The sequence below is a fragment of the Carettochelys insculpta genome, chromosome 23, assembly GCF_033958435.1.
Source record: "Carettochelys insculpta isolate YL-2023 chromosome 23, ASM3395843v1, whole genome shotgun sequence".
Lineage (NCBI taxonomy): Eukaryota > Metazoa > Chordata > Testudines > Carettochelyidae > Carettochelys > Carettochelys insculpta.
In genome coordinates this window covers 12060151-12073504 of record NC_134159.1, presented here as the reverse complement: position 1 = coordinate 12073504, position 13354 = coordinate 12060151, and the positions used below count along the sequence as shown (strand labels likewise).

At 60.6% G+C, this 13354-nt stretch overlaps 1 protein-coding gene across 2 annotated transcripts in view; it reads left to right on the top strand.

Moving 5' to 3' along the window:
• MFAP2 (microfibril associated protein 2) overlaps positions 1-13013 on the top strand; it is a 32992-nt gene extending 19979 nt beyond the window's left edge. The window contains exons 3-9 of one of the 2 annotated variants that reach the window (XM_074976008.1): positions 3829-3912; positions 6283-6309; positions 7695-7781; positions 8224-8262; positions 11767-11854; positions 12367-12440; positions 12876-13013. In XM_074976008.1, coding sequence (XP_074832109.1) covers positions 3829-3912; positions 6283-6309; positions 7695-7781; positions 8224-8262; positions 11767-11854; positions 12367-12440; positions 12876-12979 — 503 coding nt within the window. In that variant the 3' untranslated portion in view covers positions 12980-13013. Of the gene's footprint in view, positions 1-3825; positions 3913-6282; positions 6310-7694; positions 7782-8223; positions 8263-11766; positions 11855-12366; positions 12441-12875 lie in introns of both variants that reach the window. The other variant, XM_074976007.1, reaches the window with a different exon arrangement.
• Positions 13014-13354: the final 341 nt, after the last annotated feature.

Sequence of the window (13354 nt, the reverse complement as noted above, 5' to 3'; positions counted from 1 at the left end):
GGTGGGGGAAATACAGTTGGCCCCTGAAACCTGTCTTCACTGGGGCTGTAGCTGCTGCTGGCAGAGTTGTGCCTGCAGTGAGGGGGCAGAATTTCCCCCAAAATGGCTCATTTAACAAAGGCTAAATTGACTGAGATGATCCGTGACAGCCGCGCTGAGCAGCATCCTCTTTGTGTTCAGAGGGATGAAGTGTGTGTACTTGGGAAGGCCAGGGGTGCGTCTTCTGTGGTGCAGATAAATAGGACGACTATGCTGAATATGGGCCAGCTGGTTAAAATTCCTTGACTTCAAGCAGGCTCGGTGGCAATGAACCAGACCTGAGCTTGAAGGACAGCAACTGGGGTACTCCTGAGGTCAGCTAGACGGTCTGGCCTGAGACAGCGAAGGGGAGGAGGCTTGCAGACGACCTGTGCTCCACGCGGCGTACAAGGGTTGAAGTCGAGTACAAATGATCAAATTAACATCCTGTTTTGGTTCCAGAGCAAGACCGCGCAGCTGGGGGCTTTGGGGTGGCCAGCTGACCTTTACCTTCACAGCCCCACGTTCCCGTACACCTGCCTCACACGGGACGGGGGGGGGGGGGGGTAAGGTGACCATCTGTCCCGTATTGGGCAGGACAGTCCTGTACTGGGGGCACCTTAAAGGCTTATTTTTTAAAAGGGATGAATTGTCCCAGATCTGGGCCCTCCCCTGCTGACCTTTTCTGCCAGCAGCTCTGCAGGCAGGAGTCACTTCCCTGAGCCTCTGGGAAATGGGGGCAGCCTCGGCAGCTGCTGCAGTCTGCTGCTTTCTGAGGTTCAGGGGGAGGGCCGGTGGCTGCTGCCTCCTTCCCAGCTCCCCAGGGCTTGGTGGAGCCAGAAGGAGCTGCCCCTCTAGCTCCCTGTCCCGTATTTGGGAATGGGAGATGTGGCTGCCTTAGATGGGGGTGACTGACCAAACCAACCCAACCCGCCCTGCCCATGCCTGGCTGGGTGCCAGGACAGACCCCCTCTCCTGGTACCTAGCGCACTTGCAGGAGGGGAACTGTTCCCAGCCCTGGGGGGCGGGAGTGGGCGGTAGGATGACCTGGCCTGTGTTTCAGCAGAGGTCGTCTTCCCCTGCCCACGTCGGCTAGAAGCAGCTTGTCCCTGCCTGCCTGCACAGTGTGGAAGGGCAGGTAACACCTCCAAGCTGCCACTGGTCTCTGGCATAACCCAGCTGCCTCCCGGCCCCCAGCCACCGTGGGCAGGAGGGTGCTAAGGCCTGAGACTGCCTTGTGCACCAGAGCCCAGGGACCCATGCTGCAGAGACTTCAGCAAAGCCGGCTGGGGAGGGGGGGCTGAGCCGAGGAGGGTGCCTAGAGGATAGAGCAGCTGGAGCCTTAGGATGGGGCAGCATGTGAAGAAGGTGCTAAGCCCCTGCCTGGGGGCTGCTGCAGAGCCTGCGGAGTTGAGGTGCAAACAGGCTGGAAATCACTCCCCCCACCCCTCCGGGCTCCAGGGCTGAGCCAAGGGATGGAGAGACCTGCCTGCATGGGCTGGGCTCCTCCCGCCAGCACCCCGGCTGCCCTGAGCGCCAGCCCAGCCAGGGCAGTGGGGAAGGAAGGAGCCCTCCAGCCAGGCTGTGGGCGAGCTGGCCGTCCTCTCGGCACTGGCAGCAGGACGAACCCTGCTGGGGCACAGCCGGGAGAGGGGAAGCGTGTGAAGGGCGACTGAGGCAGCATGTAAGCAGCCACTGCCTGCCCACCCTCACCGGCCCCCCGGCAGGCAGCCAGTGCGGGTGGAAAGGGCAGGTCCCAGGGTGGTGCACTGCAGGGGCTGCACTGCACTGACGGACCTGCAGGGGGAGCTGCTGGCCCTGCACACCGCAGCTTTGCCCAGCCACCAGCCTTGCACGCTCACCTCCGTCCTCAGCCACACCCCCGCCAGGGTGCTCACCACTGGTGTGTGGGCAGCTGGCCAGCGAGGATCCAGCCATCACTAGGGGTTTACACCCAGGTCTGTCCCTTACAGACAAGGAAAGAGCAGCACCTAGTGAGTGCACTGGCCGTTCGGCCCAGGCTCGTTCAAGGCGTGTGAGTGCGACAGGGACGAGCCGGCCCTGCAGGAATCGCCAGGCTGCCCTGCGAGTACTAAGGGGCTCTGGGGTTTCCCAACCCCACAACCAGGCCTGTGGCTGGCCAGGAGGCAGCTGGGGTGGTGAGCAGTGATTTGCCTCGTGCAGCTCATTGCCCTCTTCCCTGACCTCTGGGAGGAGCCCTTTGTTAGCCAGGTCCTTCCAGAGGAGGGAAACTTGTCTCAGTTTCCTGCTCCCTTTGCAAAGGCCTTGACGTCTCCCCATTCCATCTGCAGTGGCTGAGCAGGCTGGCGGGCGTGAGTCCCGGAAGCACTGTGATTTCGGGGGTGCCCCATCGGTGTTCCAGGGGTTCAGGGGGCATCACAAACTTGCACATCCAGAGTAGAGGACTTCACATGGCCACATCTTGCATGGTCGGATGCTCAGCCCAGGTGGGCGCATTGAGCTTTGGTCCCAGCCACATATAAATCCACTGGGCTGCCAGTCTGGACAAAGAATGAGGAGACGCTCCGTGGGGCCCTGTTTCTAATACACGTCCTGCATTGTGCTTTACAAGAGTGTTACCGAGCTGCCAGCCAGCTCAACGCGCCGGACTTACCTATGTAGAAATGGAGAGTGTAAAGCCAGCGGGTTCCCTTGCTTTGCAGGCCTGCCCTGTGCTGGAGATCGTTCCCGTGCTGGTTTCCGGACCTAGCGCTCTTCATGCTCTCTGCAGGCGTTTGCGTTGCCTCTGGGTAGCATGCAGCCCAGTGCTGCCATCCAGAGCTGGATGCATCAGCCAAGAGGTGCTGGGTCACAGTTAGTTCTAAATGTTCCTGCTCTCGGCTAAGCTGAGCCCTTGTCAGGTTCCCACGTGCAGTGAGGAGGAGGGCCGAGGCAGGACAGTGCATCGATTCAGAGCTGAGCCCGGGACCCCGTGAGTCCCTCTCCGGGGGGCAGTAATTCCTGCCCGTGCACTAGTGTAGCTGGTGCTTCTGCTTGGCTCGGAATTGCAGGGCTGGTGTGTGTGGAGATGGAGCCTACGGTCCCGGGTAGCTCTGGTTCTGGACAGCCCATGGGTCACTGCTGCACTGTTTGGCTTGCGCTAGCGGAGGCTGCTGCTGTACAGCCATCGTGGGACAAGTAACTGAATCAGACACACTGCCTGGCTCCAGCTGTGACCAGCACTGTGCAAACCTGTCCTGTGAATTCCTGCCCCCCCAGGAGGCCCTGCCGAACCCTGACCGGGGCAGTCTGCCCAGCTGGGGCTGTACTCTCACTGGGGGCCAGAGCCATTCTGCGAGGCCCTGAGGAGCAGTGGCTAGCCATGCTGCGCCAGGAGCTGTGCTGGCTGGCCTGTGAGCCAACCCTGCCCTGCCTTGCTGCGGTATCTGGTTCAGCCCAGGGCTGCCCCTGGTGGGAGTGTAACCCAGAGAGAAAGCCTTAGCAGAGAGCCAGCTGGCTTTGAGCTCAAACCAGCAGCTCCTGCACTGCACCCCAGAGGTCCCAGGTTTGAGCCTGTGGGGATGGTTCTGCGACCAGGCGGGTGGACACCAGTGAGCAATTGCCAAGAGCGTTCCTCTGCCAGCGGTTTGGGGCCCTCCCATGGCGGCTGGGGGGCTTGGACACACAAATCTCTGGCCGTCAGCTCCCCTTTGACACGTCCGTCCCGGGGACAGCGTCCCTGTGCTCACTCTGCACCACGCACAAGTGGAGACGGGGCAGTCCTGAAAGGGTTAAGGGCTTTGCTCATTCCTTAAACCACTGCAGCTTTCTCTGTGTGTTTCCCAGCAGCGCTTCTGGCCCAGGGGCAGTACGACCTTGAAGGACCCCCCTATCCCGACCAGCTGCAGTATTCCCAGTACGACCCTCAGTTAGGTGAGTGGCGGGAGGGCCCGGTGGCTTCGGTGCATGTACCTCTCCCCTCCTCCCACCCCAGCCCTGCACACACGTGCGCTCTGTCCATGACCCATGAGACGGCTTCTCCACCTTACTGCTCTCATCACCCGCAAGGGTTCTTTCCTGGGAGCCGGTTGAAACCTCCCCTTTCTGACTTTCCTTCCCTTTTGCCCCCTTCGGTATGTACAGCTCATAGACGTCCCTCCATTAAACTTCCCCCAACCTGTCCCGTCTCGTCTCGGTAACTGCTGAGGCACTTCAGTGAACTCTTCTGACCTAGAGGAATGCAGAACTGGAAGAGGCCTCCTGGCCCATGTCAGCGCGGGAGATGAGACTGGGCCAGGTTTGCCGCTGTCTCCCTGGTAATAAGGGGCTCAGGGAAAAAAAGAACCAAGCAAGAAGCACAGACATAGAAGATTAAGGTTGGAAGGGACCTCAGGAGACAGTTGAGTCCGGCCCCCTGCCCAAAGCAGGATCAGCCCCAACTAAATCATCCCAGCCTGGGCTTTGTCAACCTGGGATGTAAACACCTTTTGGGATGGAGATTCCACCACCTCTCTCGGCAACACATTCCAGTGCTTCACCGCCCTCCTGGGGAAGTAATTTTTTCCTAATACCCAGCCTAGACCTCGCCCCATGAGAGGCAGCTACTGTGAGGACTGTGGGGGACACTGGACACATGTTCCTGCTCCACCCCTGCCCACCTCTTCTGAAGAAGTGCCAAGCTACTTCCAGAGATGGTGGGGGCAGGTCCTCTTCTCTGCCCCCTCCACTCCTTGGAGCAGCACAGCCCAAGGGCAGGAAGCTCATATGGCTCTCAGGCCGCGCTGCTCCGGGAGAGAGGTGGGGTGTGGTCGGGTGAGTGCAGGGGGGGAGCTGACACCTGGAGGTGCATTTGACCCCCTGCACACCCCCTCCCACATGTTGTCTCTGTTCTCCACTGCAACTGGAGACCATTTGCTCCTTGTTCTGTCTCCAACCGATGTGCCCTCTTGCTGATAGAGAAGGTCGGGTGATTCAGGGTTCTCCCGAGTGCAGTAACCGGCCCGTTCCCAGCTGGCGGGCTGAGTTATGCTGTTAAGAGACGTTCGGCTGATGCACGTTGCTGTGTCCCCTGTTCAGAATCGCTCGTGAGATTTCAGGGAAATGAGTTTTGCGGGATAGCACCCAACCTCGAATCATAGAATCCTGGGGCTGGAAGGGACCTCAGGAGGTCACTGAGTCCAGCCCCCCTGCCCAAAGCAGGGTCAACCCCAACTACATCAGCCCAGCCAGGGCTTTGTCAAGCCGGGACGTAAACACCTCTAGGGACGACAATTCCACCGCCGCTCTAGGGCGATGGGGTCTGTTGTGCTAAACTGCTCCCAAGAACTGAGCTCACTCCCTGCCAGCCTTGGCCAGGGGAAGATTTGCCAGCGCTCCCCAGGAACTGTCGCTGAATTAAACAGAGCTTGCTCCTTAGCCCGCTGCTCCTTGCCACACAGTGGTGGTATGTTTACTGCGCTGGCGTATCTGTCCAGGCCGCTGGGCTTATTGTTTGAGCTGATCTGGGAAAAACACAACTGGGCTCGTATGTTCCCCCGGAGAGGGGCAGAAGAGCCAAAGGGTTCCAGAATGATTAGTGGCCCAACTTGCAGTGGCTTCCAGGATGCCTGACCTGGGCAGCCTGGGCTTCTGCACGGCGGCTGGCTCAGGCACTAGTCCCCTTGGGAAATGTTGTCCTACTGTTGCCTCTCTCACACTGGCTCTTCCCATACTGCTGCGGGGCGGGGGGAGCTTATGCTTTGGGGGTCCCCCCCCCCCCCCCCCCGACACCAAATGCTGATCCGTTACATGGCTCATTGACTTGAGTGATCGGCAACTCTGAGACCTGTAAGCTTCAGAGTGGACTTCTTGTCCAGTGCCGACACCTGGCATTGCATGGCCCTCAGGCCAGGCCCACTGGGGGGGGGGGGCGGTGTGCAAAGGGGGCAATTGTCCTGATTCACTTTGAAGTGCTGTGACATTGCCGCTGTGCTCAACCGCAGAGCTCTGGAGAGAGGGGCCAGCACCACGATTCGCACGGTGCTGAAGGCTGATAGCCCTAGGCCCTGCCCCTTTGGTACCTTGCCCCTGCCCCTGTATGTGGGCACGGAGCCAGGGCCCCCTCCCACCTAGCCCCGGGGCCTGCCATGACAGTCAGCCCCACTGCTTGGGGGATCAGCATCCCGGGCGAGATACAGCCGCACCCGCGCTGAGTGCGTGAGCCCGGCTTCACACGAGGAGAACAAGAACCGTTCGTGCCCATCTCCCGCCCACTGTTGCTGTTCCCCCGATGAGACATTTCTCTGTGCTTGGTTTTTTTTTCAGACACTCAAGATTACTACGACTATCAAGGTAAGTGCGTTTGCTCAGCACGTGCCTGCTCTTCTCAGCGGCCGTGTTGGGCACAGCACTGCAGGCTGCATCCTCGTGTGTGGCTGGGACTATGAATTCTACCCTTCCCACCCTGGCCCCCGTTTGCCTGGCTCTTGCAGGGAAGGTTTAGTTCCGTGGGGTTTATGATGCAATGCATTGCCCCAGTTACTCTGTTGCATTGATGCTTCCTGGCTGGATTGCGGAAGAAACGGAGGGGGATGCAAAGGCCCACCCTGAGCTGTCTCTATCACATGAATAAAGAGAGGCCCTTAGCCAACAGCATTGTCAGCCTTTGAAAGGGAGATACACATCTCATGGGCTGTGGTCGCACTTGGCAATGGCCATGTAAATGGCCAGTTCCAAGATTACTAATGAGGCACTGAATTGAATATGCACCACCTTGTTAGCATTAGGATGCTTCCAGCCACAGTGCTTCAAAAGTGCTGCTATTGAATGCTTGTGGCTCAGCGCAGCTACACGGGGGTCCTTTTTGAAAGGACCCTGCACTTTTCAGAATCCCCTTATTCCCCTCTGCTGAGAGGCAAAACCACTCCATTCAGCACCTCATTAGTAATCAGCCAAATGGCTGTTTGGATGGCCATTTTGAAGTTTTGGCCAAAGCCAGAGAGCTGGAAGGGACCTCAGAAGGTCACAAAGTCCAGTCCCCACAACCCCTTGGCGAGGCCCAGCACCATCCCTCTCTTTTTTTGCTCTCCATGGCCCCCTCAAGGGTTGAGCGCCTAACCCTGGGTTTAGCAGGCCAATGCTCAACCCATTGAGCTCTCTCTCTTCACTGCCTAGGCCTGCTGTCTTTGTTCTGATCTGCTGACCTGCAGCCTCATCCTTACTCCCATCTCGGTGTCCCCGTTGTCATCAGAGTGCTGGTTTCCATAGGCTGCTCCCACATTTGAGGGGCAGACCTGCTGGTCGCCCGCCATGATCCTAAGCAGGTTGGCACCTTTGGCAGTGCGTCTCCGATGGCTTGTAATGAAAATGGGGAAGAGGGGAGAGGCAAGCAAGCCTGCAAAGGTTATGAACATGAGGCTTTGGAGCAGCTGCTCTGCCCACGTGGCTGAACCACACATCCCTGCCCCGGGGCCGACCCGCGCCGGCACTCAGGGATCCTGTCCCAGTTTAAGGCACTTTAAAAAGAGGATTTTGTTCCTGGTTGTCAGGGCTGGGGAGGGAGGGTGTTTTCAAACCCGTTTAAACAGCAGCCATGACTGTCTAAACCTGGGGAGGAGGCCTGACCAGCTAAACGCTCTGGGGAGGGAGAGCGCCGGGTCTCTGGTGCTGCTGGGCTGGGGTGGGGGGGTGGTGGTGCCCAGTGAGCGTGACTGGACCAGGCTTGTTCTCTGTCGCAGATTTCACCCAGCGCACTCCGGAAGAGCAGTTCCAGTATCAGTCCCAGCAGCAGACCCAGCAGGAGACCATCCCAGCGCCAACCCCAGGTGCGATGCGGAGCCGTCAGCACGCCTGACGGAGGGGGTGGTGGGCCCACGTCCTCCACTGGTGGAAATGGGGAAGGGCCTACAGTAGCCGTACGCTGGCTGAGGAGCTGAGCTGCCCACTGTCAGAGCAAACACAGTACTAACAATGACCAGGACACGTGGTGTTCTGCTGGACTGTAACATTGCTCCAAGATAGGGAGGCTTCCCCAGTGGTTAGTGCCCCGGCCTGGGACTTGGCAGACCTGTGTGCTCTGCCACAGCCTCCCTGCATGACCCTGAGCAAGTCACTTGGCTTCTTAGGGCCTCAGTTTCCCATCTGTGCAGTGGGCATAATGGCCTGGCAGGGTGTTGTGAGGATCAGTTCGTCCGAGGCAGGAGCACTGCTTGTATCAGCTTGCAGCCTGCTGGCTTCTCAATTCCACCTATTGTCTTTCCCCTTCAGAGTTTCTTGAGACTGAACCCACAGAACCTGGACCTCTGGGTAAGCCCCACCGGCCCTTGCTCTTCTCCGGACCACAGGGCGACTCGGGGGCGGGGGGAGAGGCCACATGTCTGAAGTTGGCTCTAAAAGGGGCTGGGTGGAGGCCCTGCTGGAGGCCAGTTTGCAATGTGAAAGGAGGTGGAAAAAGCTGCTCACTTGAGCTGGGAGAGAGGAGCCAGGCACTGATTTCCCACCCCCCCATCCCTGCTGCCAGCCTGAGGTAGGAGGTGATAGACACGTGGCGGCTGGGAGGTGGGATGAGACGCTCCCCACCTGGCAGGGCTGCCTGGAGGGATTTGTAGCCTTGACGGTGTTGGGCAGCAAATGCTTTAAACTGAGCATCTCTACCAGAGACTCAGCTGGGGACTAATGAGGCTCCTCTGCCTGTGACTCCTTAAAGCTGCCAGTGACTGATTGCAAACGTCTCTCCTGAGATCTGCCCACAGTGTGGGGAGCCCCAGTTGTGGTGCGGGAATCCCTGATCGTGGTGCGGGACTCCCCGATCGTGGTGCAGGACGTCGTGATCTCTGCCAGGCTGCCCTGAGTCAGAGGGAACCTGCGATTAACAAGCAGAATACATGATGGGACAAGGCGTTCGTTCTCCCCTTGCACCAGCCCTGCAGCCTGCATGGCCGGGACCAGCCTGGCTGACGTAGCAGTGCTTCTCCCAGGAGCGCAGGTTGCCCTGAGATGTTGGGCAGCAGCTTCAGGACCCTGCACTGCGCGGCCCCTGCTCCCCGAGAAAGCCCAGCGTCCCCCTTGGTTTGCCATGAGCAGAGCCCTGCAGGCTACAACCGACTCCGGTTACATTTTGCAGCATTTCTCTTGCTCTTTCCCTCCCTTGGACTTGCACTTTTTCTTCCTTAATCCGCCTTTCTCCCTCCCCATCACGAGCAGCTTCAGGCATGGGGCAGAGGAGGGTTGGCCCTCAGGTAACTCTCCCTGCAGCGCCATCTGCCATTAAAGCCCCATTGAGTGTCCGTCTCTCTCCCCCGCCCCCCACCAGGCTCCAGCCCGCTCTGCTTTTGGTTTAGGGCTTGGATCGGTATGGGTAGGGGGGCAGCACCCAGTGCTGGAGCTCTGGGCAGAGGAGAATGTGGGGCTAGCGAGTGAGCCAGCCCCTCTGTTACGCAGCAGTGGCGATTCCGGCCCTGCAAGGCTGCGCCCTGTCCTCAGGCTGGACATTGCAATGTGGTGCCTGGGACAGGACCCTGTGCTCCACCTTGAAATGCCACTGACTCCAGTTTGGCCCTGCCACCTTCCTTCATGCTAGCCCAGTGGAGCTGCAACCCCCATGCGCCAGCTCACAGCACCAGGAGAGGGGAGCCAGGCCTGGATGCGGGGGGGGGGGCAGGTTCTCACTCTGGCCAACCCTCTAGTGACCCATCGTTTGGCTTGTCCCTGCTGGTTCCACCGCTGGGAGCACTGAGCCGCTGGGGGTGGGCCTGTCCTTGTGGGACCCTGGGCAGAGCTTTGGAAGTCAGACCTCTCTTGTCGCCGTGTTTCGGAGCTCAGCACATGCAGCTGGTTGCAGGAAGGGGGGGAGGTGGCGGCGCAGTGCCTGTGCCCCAGGCCAGCTGCAGGGAGCCCGCCAGGCGTGCACAGGGGGCTCCTGCTCTGCGTCACTGCCCGCAGGGTGACGTCCCCACGCAGGCGAGAAACTGCATTTTTCCTGCTTGCTCCCCCTCCCCCCAGCGGGGAGCTGGAGAAGGGAAAAAACGCGCTCACGTGGTGCTGGTCTGCAGGGGTGGAACGCCGGAGTCCTGCCTGGGGGCCCCGCTTTCCAGGAACTGCAGGCTGGCCGCATCGCATCACGGGCTGCTGGCAGCACCAGAGGTGTTATCTGCCGCTCTCCTGCCAAGGGCCGAGTCCCCTCCAGGCCCATGCACTACAGAGCTTTCAGTTTGTTTGCTCTTTGCAGCAGGGGTTTGATCTGCACAGCCCTCAGGAGCAGGTCTTGTGGAGCCCCTGCCCTCTCATACTGGCTGCAGGCCTGGTTCCCCCGAGCTGAGCGTGCAAGTTGAGCAAGGGCCTGAATTCAGGCCGCCGAGGGGCTAGCCCCTTCCTCAGCCGGATCAATGCCCCTGCAAGGGGCGGGCACTGTTGTGCTTTGGAGGTGCCCTCCAAAGCTAAGGTCCTGGCCACTTGTGCTCAGCAATGATTCCACAGCGCTCATCACAAAAGGAAAGGGCTTGTCCAGCTCCAGTAACTAAATTCTCCTTCCCTGACACACTCTCTAACCCCCGCATCCAGTTTTAATAGGTGATAAAGTTCTTCACTTTCTGCCCTAAGCTTTCGCTGGCAGGGGCGGCGGGGGTTAAACTATTGTGCTGTTCCACCCCAGAAGTGGCTGCATGTCACTCCTCGTTCAAGCACTGCCTGGGCACATGGATACAGTTCTTCGGGATCCTACGGGACAGGAAATTACGACTCCATCGTTAACTTTGAGGCTGAGGAAGGGCTGAGTCAGCACTGGCATGTGCCTGGCATCCCCCCTTCCCACCCCCCCCACCCCAAGATCCTTATCCCCCTGGCAATTTACCCCAGCCTGCCATGGCCCCAGACTGGAGCGCCAGTCAGGCTCATCCAGCAGCTAGTGCAAGCCTGCTGGTCAGGGGACCTTAAATGAAGTTGAGGGGCCTGTTAACCCCAGGCCTTCTCTTTCCTGACTGGCCACTTGCCCCATGAGCTGTGCACTGCACAGTTGTGGCCAGGGGGATTAAGACCTGTAGGGTGGAGCAGCAGCTGCTGAGTTTTGCTGTCTGCAGCGGGGCCAGATTAACTCTCTGGCAGGCCCCTGAGCTATTAGGTTTTGTGGGCTCCCTGAGAGCGGGGTTGGGGTGCAGGAGCGGGCTCGAAGCTGAGGCCTGGGTTTGGGTGCAGGTGGGATGCTGCTGCAGATGGGGAGGTGGGGGTCTGGGGTGGGCCCAGGGATGGGGCAGGGGGTGGAGGTGGGCGTGTGGGGTCTGAGGGAGTTTGGATACAGGCAGGGGCTCGGAGCTGGCGGGGGCAGAGAGTTGGGGGTGCAGGCAGTGGTGCAGGCTACAGGGGCTGGCTAGGCAACAGCTCGGCTGATTCCTGCTCAGTGGTGCAGCAGAGCTAAAGAAGGCTCCCTGCCCAGGCTCCAGGCTGCGCTGCATGGCCCACCCTGAGGCAGCTGTGCCAGGCCACACAGCGGCCAATGGGAACTGTGGAGCCAGTGCTGGGGGGCAGGCTCAGTGCACACAGATTCCCTGAATGCCCCTCACCTGGGCGCCACAGGGGCATGTGGGCAAATCAGCCCTTGGTGCCAGGAGCCGGGAGCGTCAAGGCTCTGGGACAGGAGTGCAACCTGCAGGGTGGAGACTGGCCACAGGTGGATGAAAAGCTGCCCCCCCCCCGCCCCCAGGCCAAATGCCCCTTAGCCCTAGACCCTCACAGGAGCCCCTAACAGCCCTGGGGCAGCCGGCCACATACCGTTGTGCTAGAGCCGAGCCCCACGCTCTCTGGTCTCTCCCCGCGCAGACTGCCGAGAGGAGCAGTATCCCTGCACCAGGCTCTACTCGGTCCACAAGCCCTGCAAGCAGTGCCTGAACGAGATCTGCTTCTACAGGTGAGTGGCCAGCGGGACGTGGGCAGGCTGGAGGGCCTGGCCCTGGTTTGGCCCAGGAGCCGCTCCCAAGCTGGCCCCGGTTTGTAGCCGGTGAAGGCAAGCAGAGGCCTGCCTGGCATGCGCCCAGGGGTAGGGGGACAAACCGGCCTGGGAGCTGCCCCCAGCTGTGGCGCGACATTGGACGGCACTTGTGCGGCGTGTTGTGCCAATTGTCCGCACGCGCCTTGTGCACACGCCTGCAACCCCCGGAGGAGGGGAGCATTAGCCAGCAGCGCTTGCGTGCCCCTCCCTGGAGAGCCACGCGCTTGTGCGGCTCCCCCCAGGCTAAACCACGCCAGCCCAGCGAGCTGCAGGTCCTCCAGCACCTTCCCACAAGCCCTTGCCCTGTGCCTTGTGTACACACAGGTCACGGTGACACAAGTGCGGGCCGGGCCCACAGAGCCCCTCCCCCGGGCTCTGGGCGCCAGCCCCCCACCTTGTGCCTCAGGCCTGCCTCTCTCTCGCCCCCTCAGCCTTCGGCGGGTCTACGTCATTAACAAGGAGATCTGCATCCGCACCGTCTGCGCCCACGAGGAGCTGCTCCGAGGTGAGCCGCCCGCCGCGCAGCCGCAGCCACACCAGGGCTCGGCCCATGCATGGGGGATGGCGCCGCTGGCTGTAGGGCCCACAGGGAGGTCGGGGGTGGGGGGGCTTGGCCTGTCACCCTCTGGGGCCCGTGTGCAGGGGGGACCAGGCTCTCCACCCGCCAGCCAGCGGGGCCGGGCCGGCAGAGCATAGCAGGTGCCGGGTGAGCAGCCACTCACTAAGCCCTCCAGACGGGCTGGCCCCGCTCCTGCCCAGCGAGGTGCAGCTGGGCCAATGGGCCTGTCCCTCCGCGTGGGCAGAGCGTGGGAGACAGCTGGGGAGTTGTTTGGCTCCACTGCAGCCGTTCCTGTCCCGGGCCAACACCGGTCACCCCAGCCCAAGCTTTGCCCTGTTCCCTCATGGCCGGTTCTTTGCCTCCCCCCCCGCCCCCCGACAGCTGACCTGTGCCGCGACAAGTTCTCCAAATGCGGCGTGCTGGCCACCAGCGGCCTCTGCCAGACGGTGGCGACCTCCTGCGCCAGAAGCTGCGGAGGCTGCTAAGGCCAGACAGCGCACGCCATGGCAGATGCACAGGGCCCATCTGCACTGTCTCCAGGCCAGGCCACGGCGTCCCACCCCGCGGAACGCTGCGGTAGACTCGCATTGTCATTGGGCTCGGGAAAGCAATGGTGCTAAGGAAACGTGGTGCATGAAACAGCATAAAAGTCCCGTTTGTGCACATAATCTAGGGGGTTTATTATTTTTTTATTACTTTTTATTGTATCAGAAGGGTCACCAGTAGGGCTGGGATGAGCCAGAACCGTCTCATTGGCCTCTGCCCGCGCAGTCCAGCTCAGCCAGGCTGCTGGCTCATTTTCTAGCTAGAGTTTCCATGTGAATAAGCCTAAGGGGTTGTCTGAATTGCTGATCTCTCCT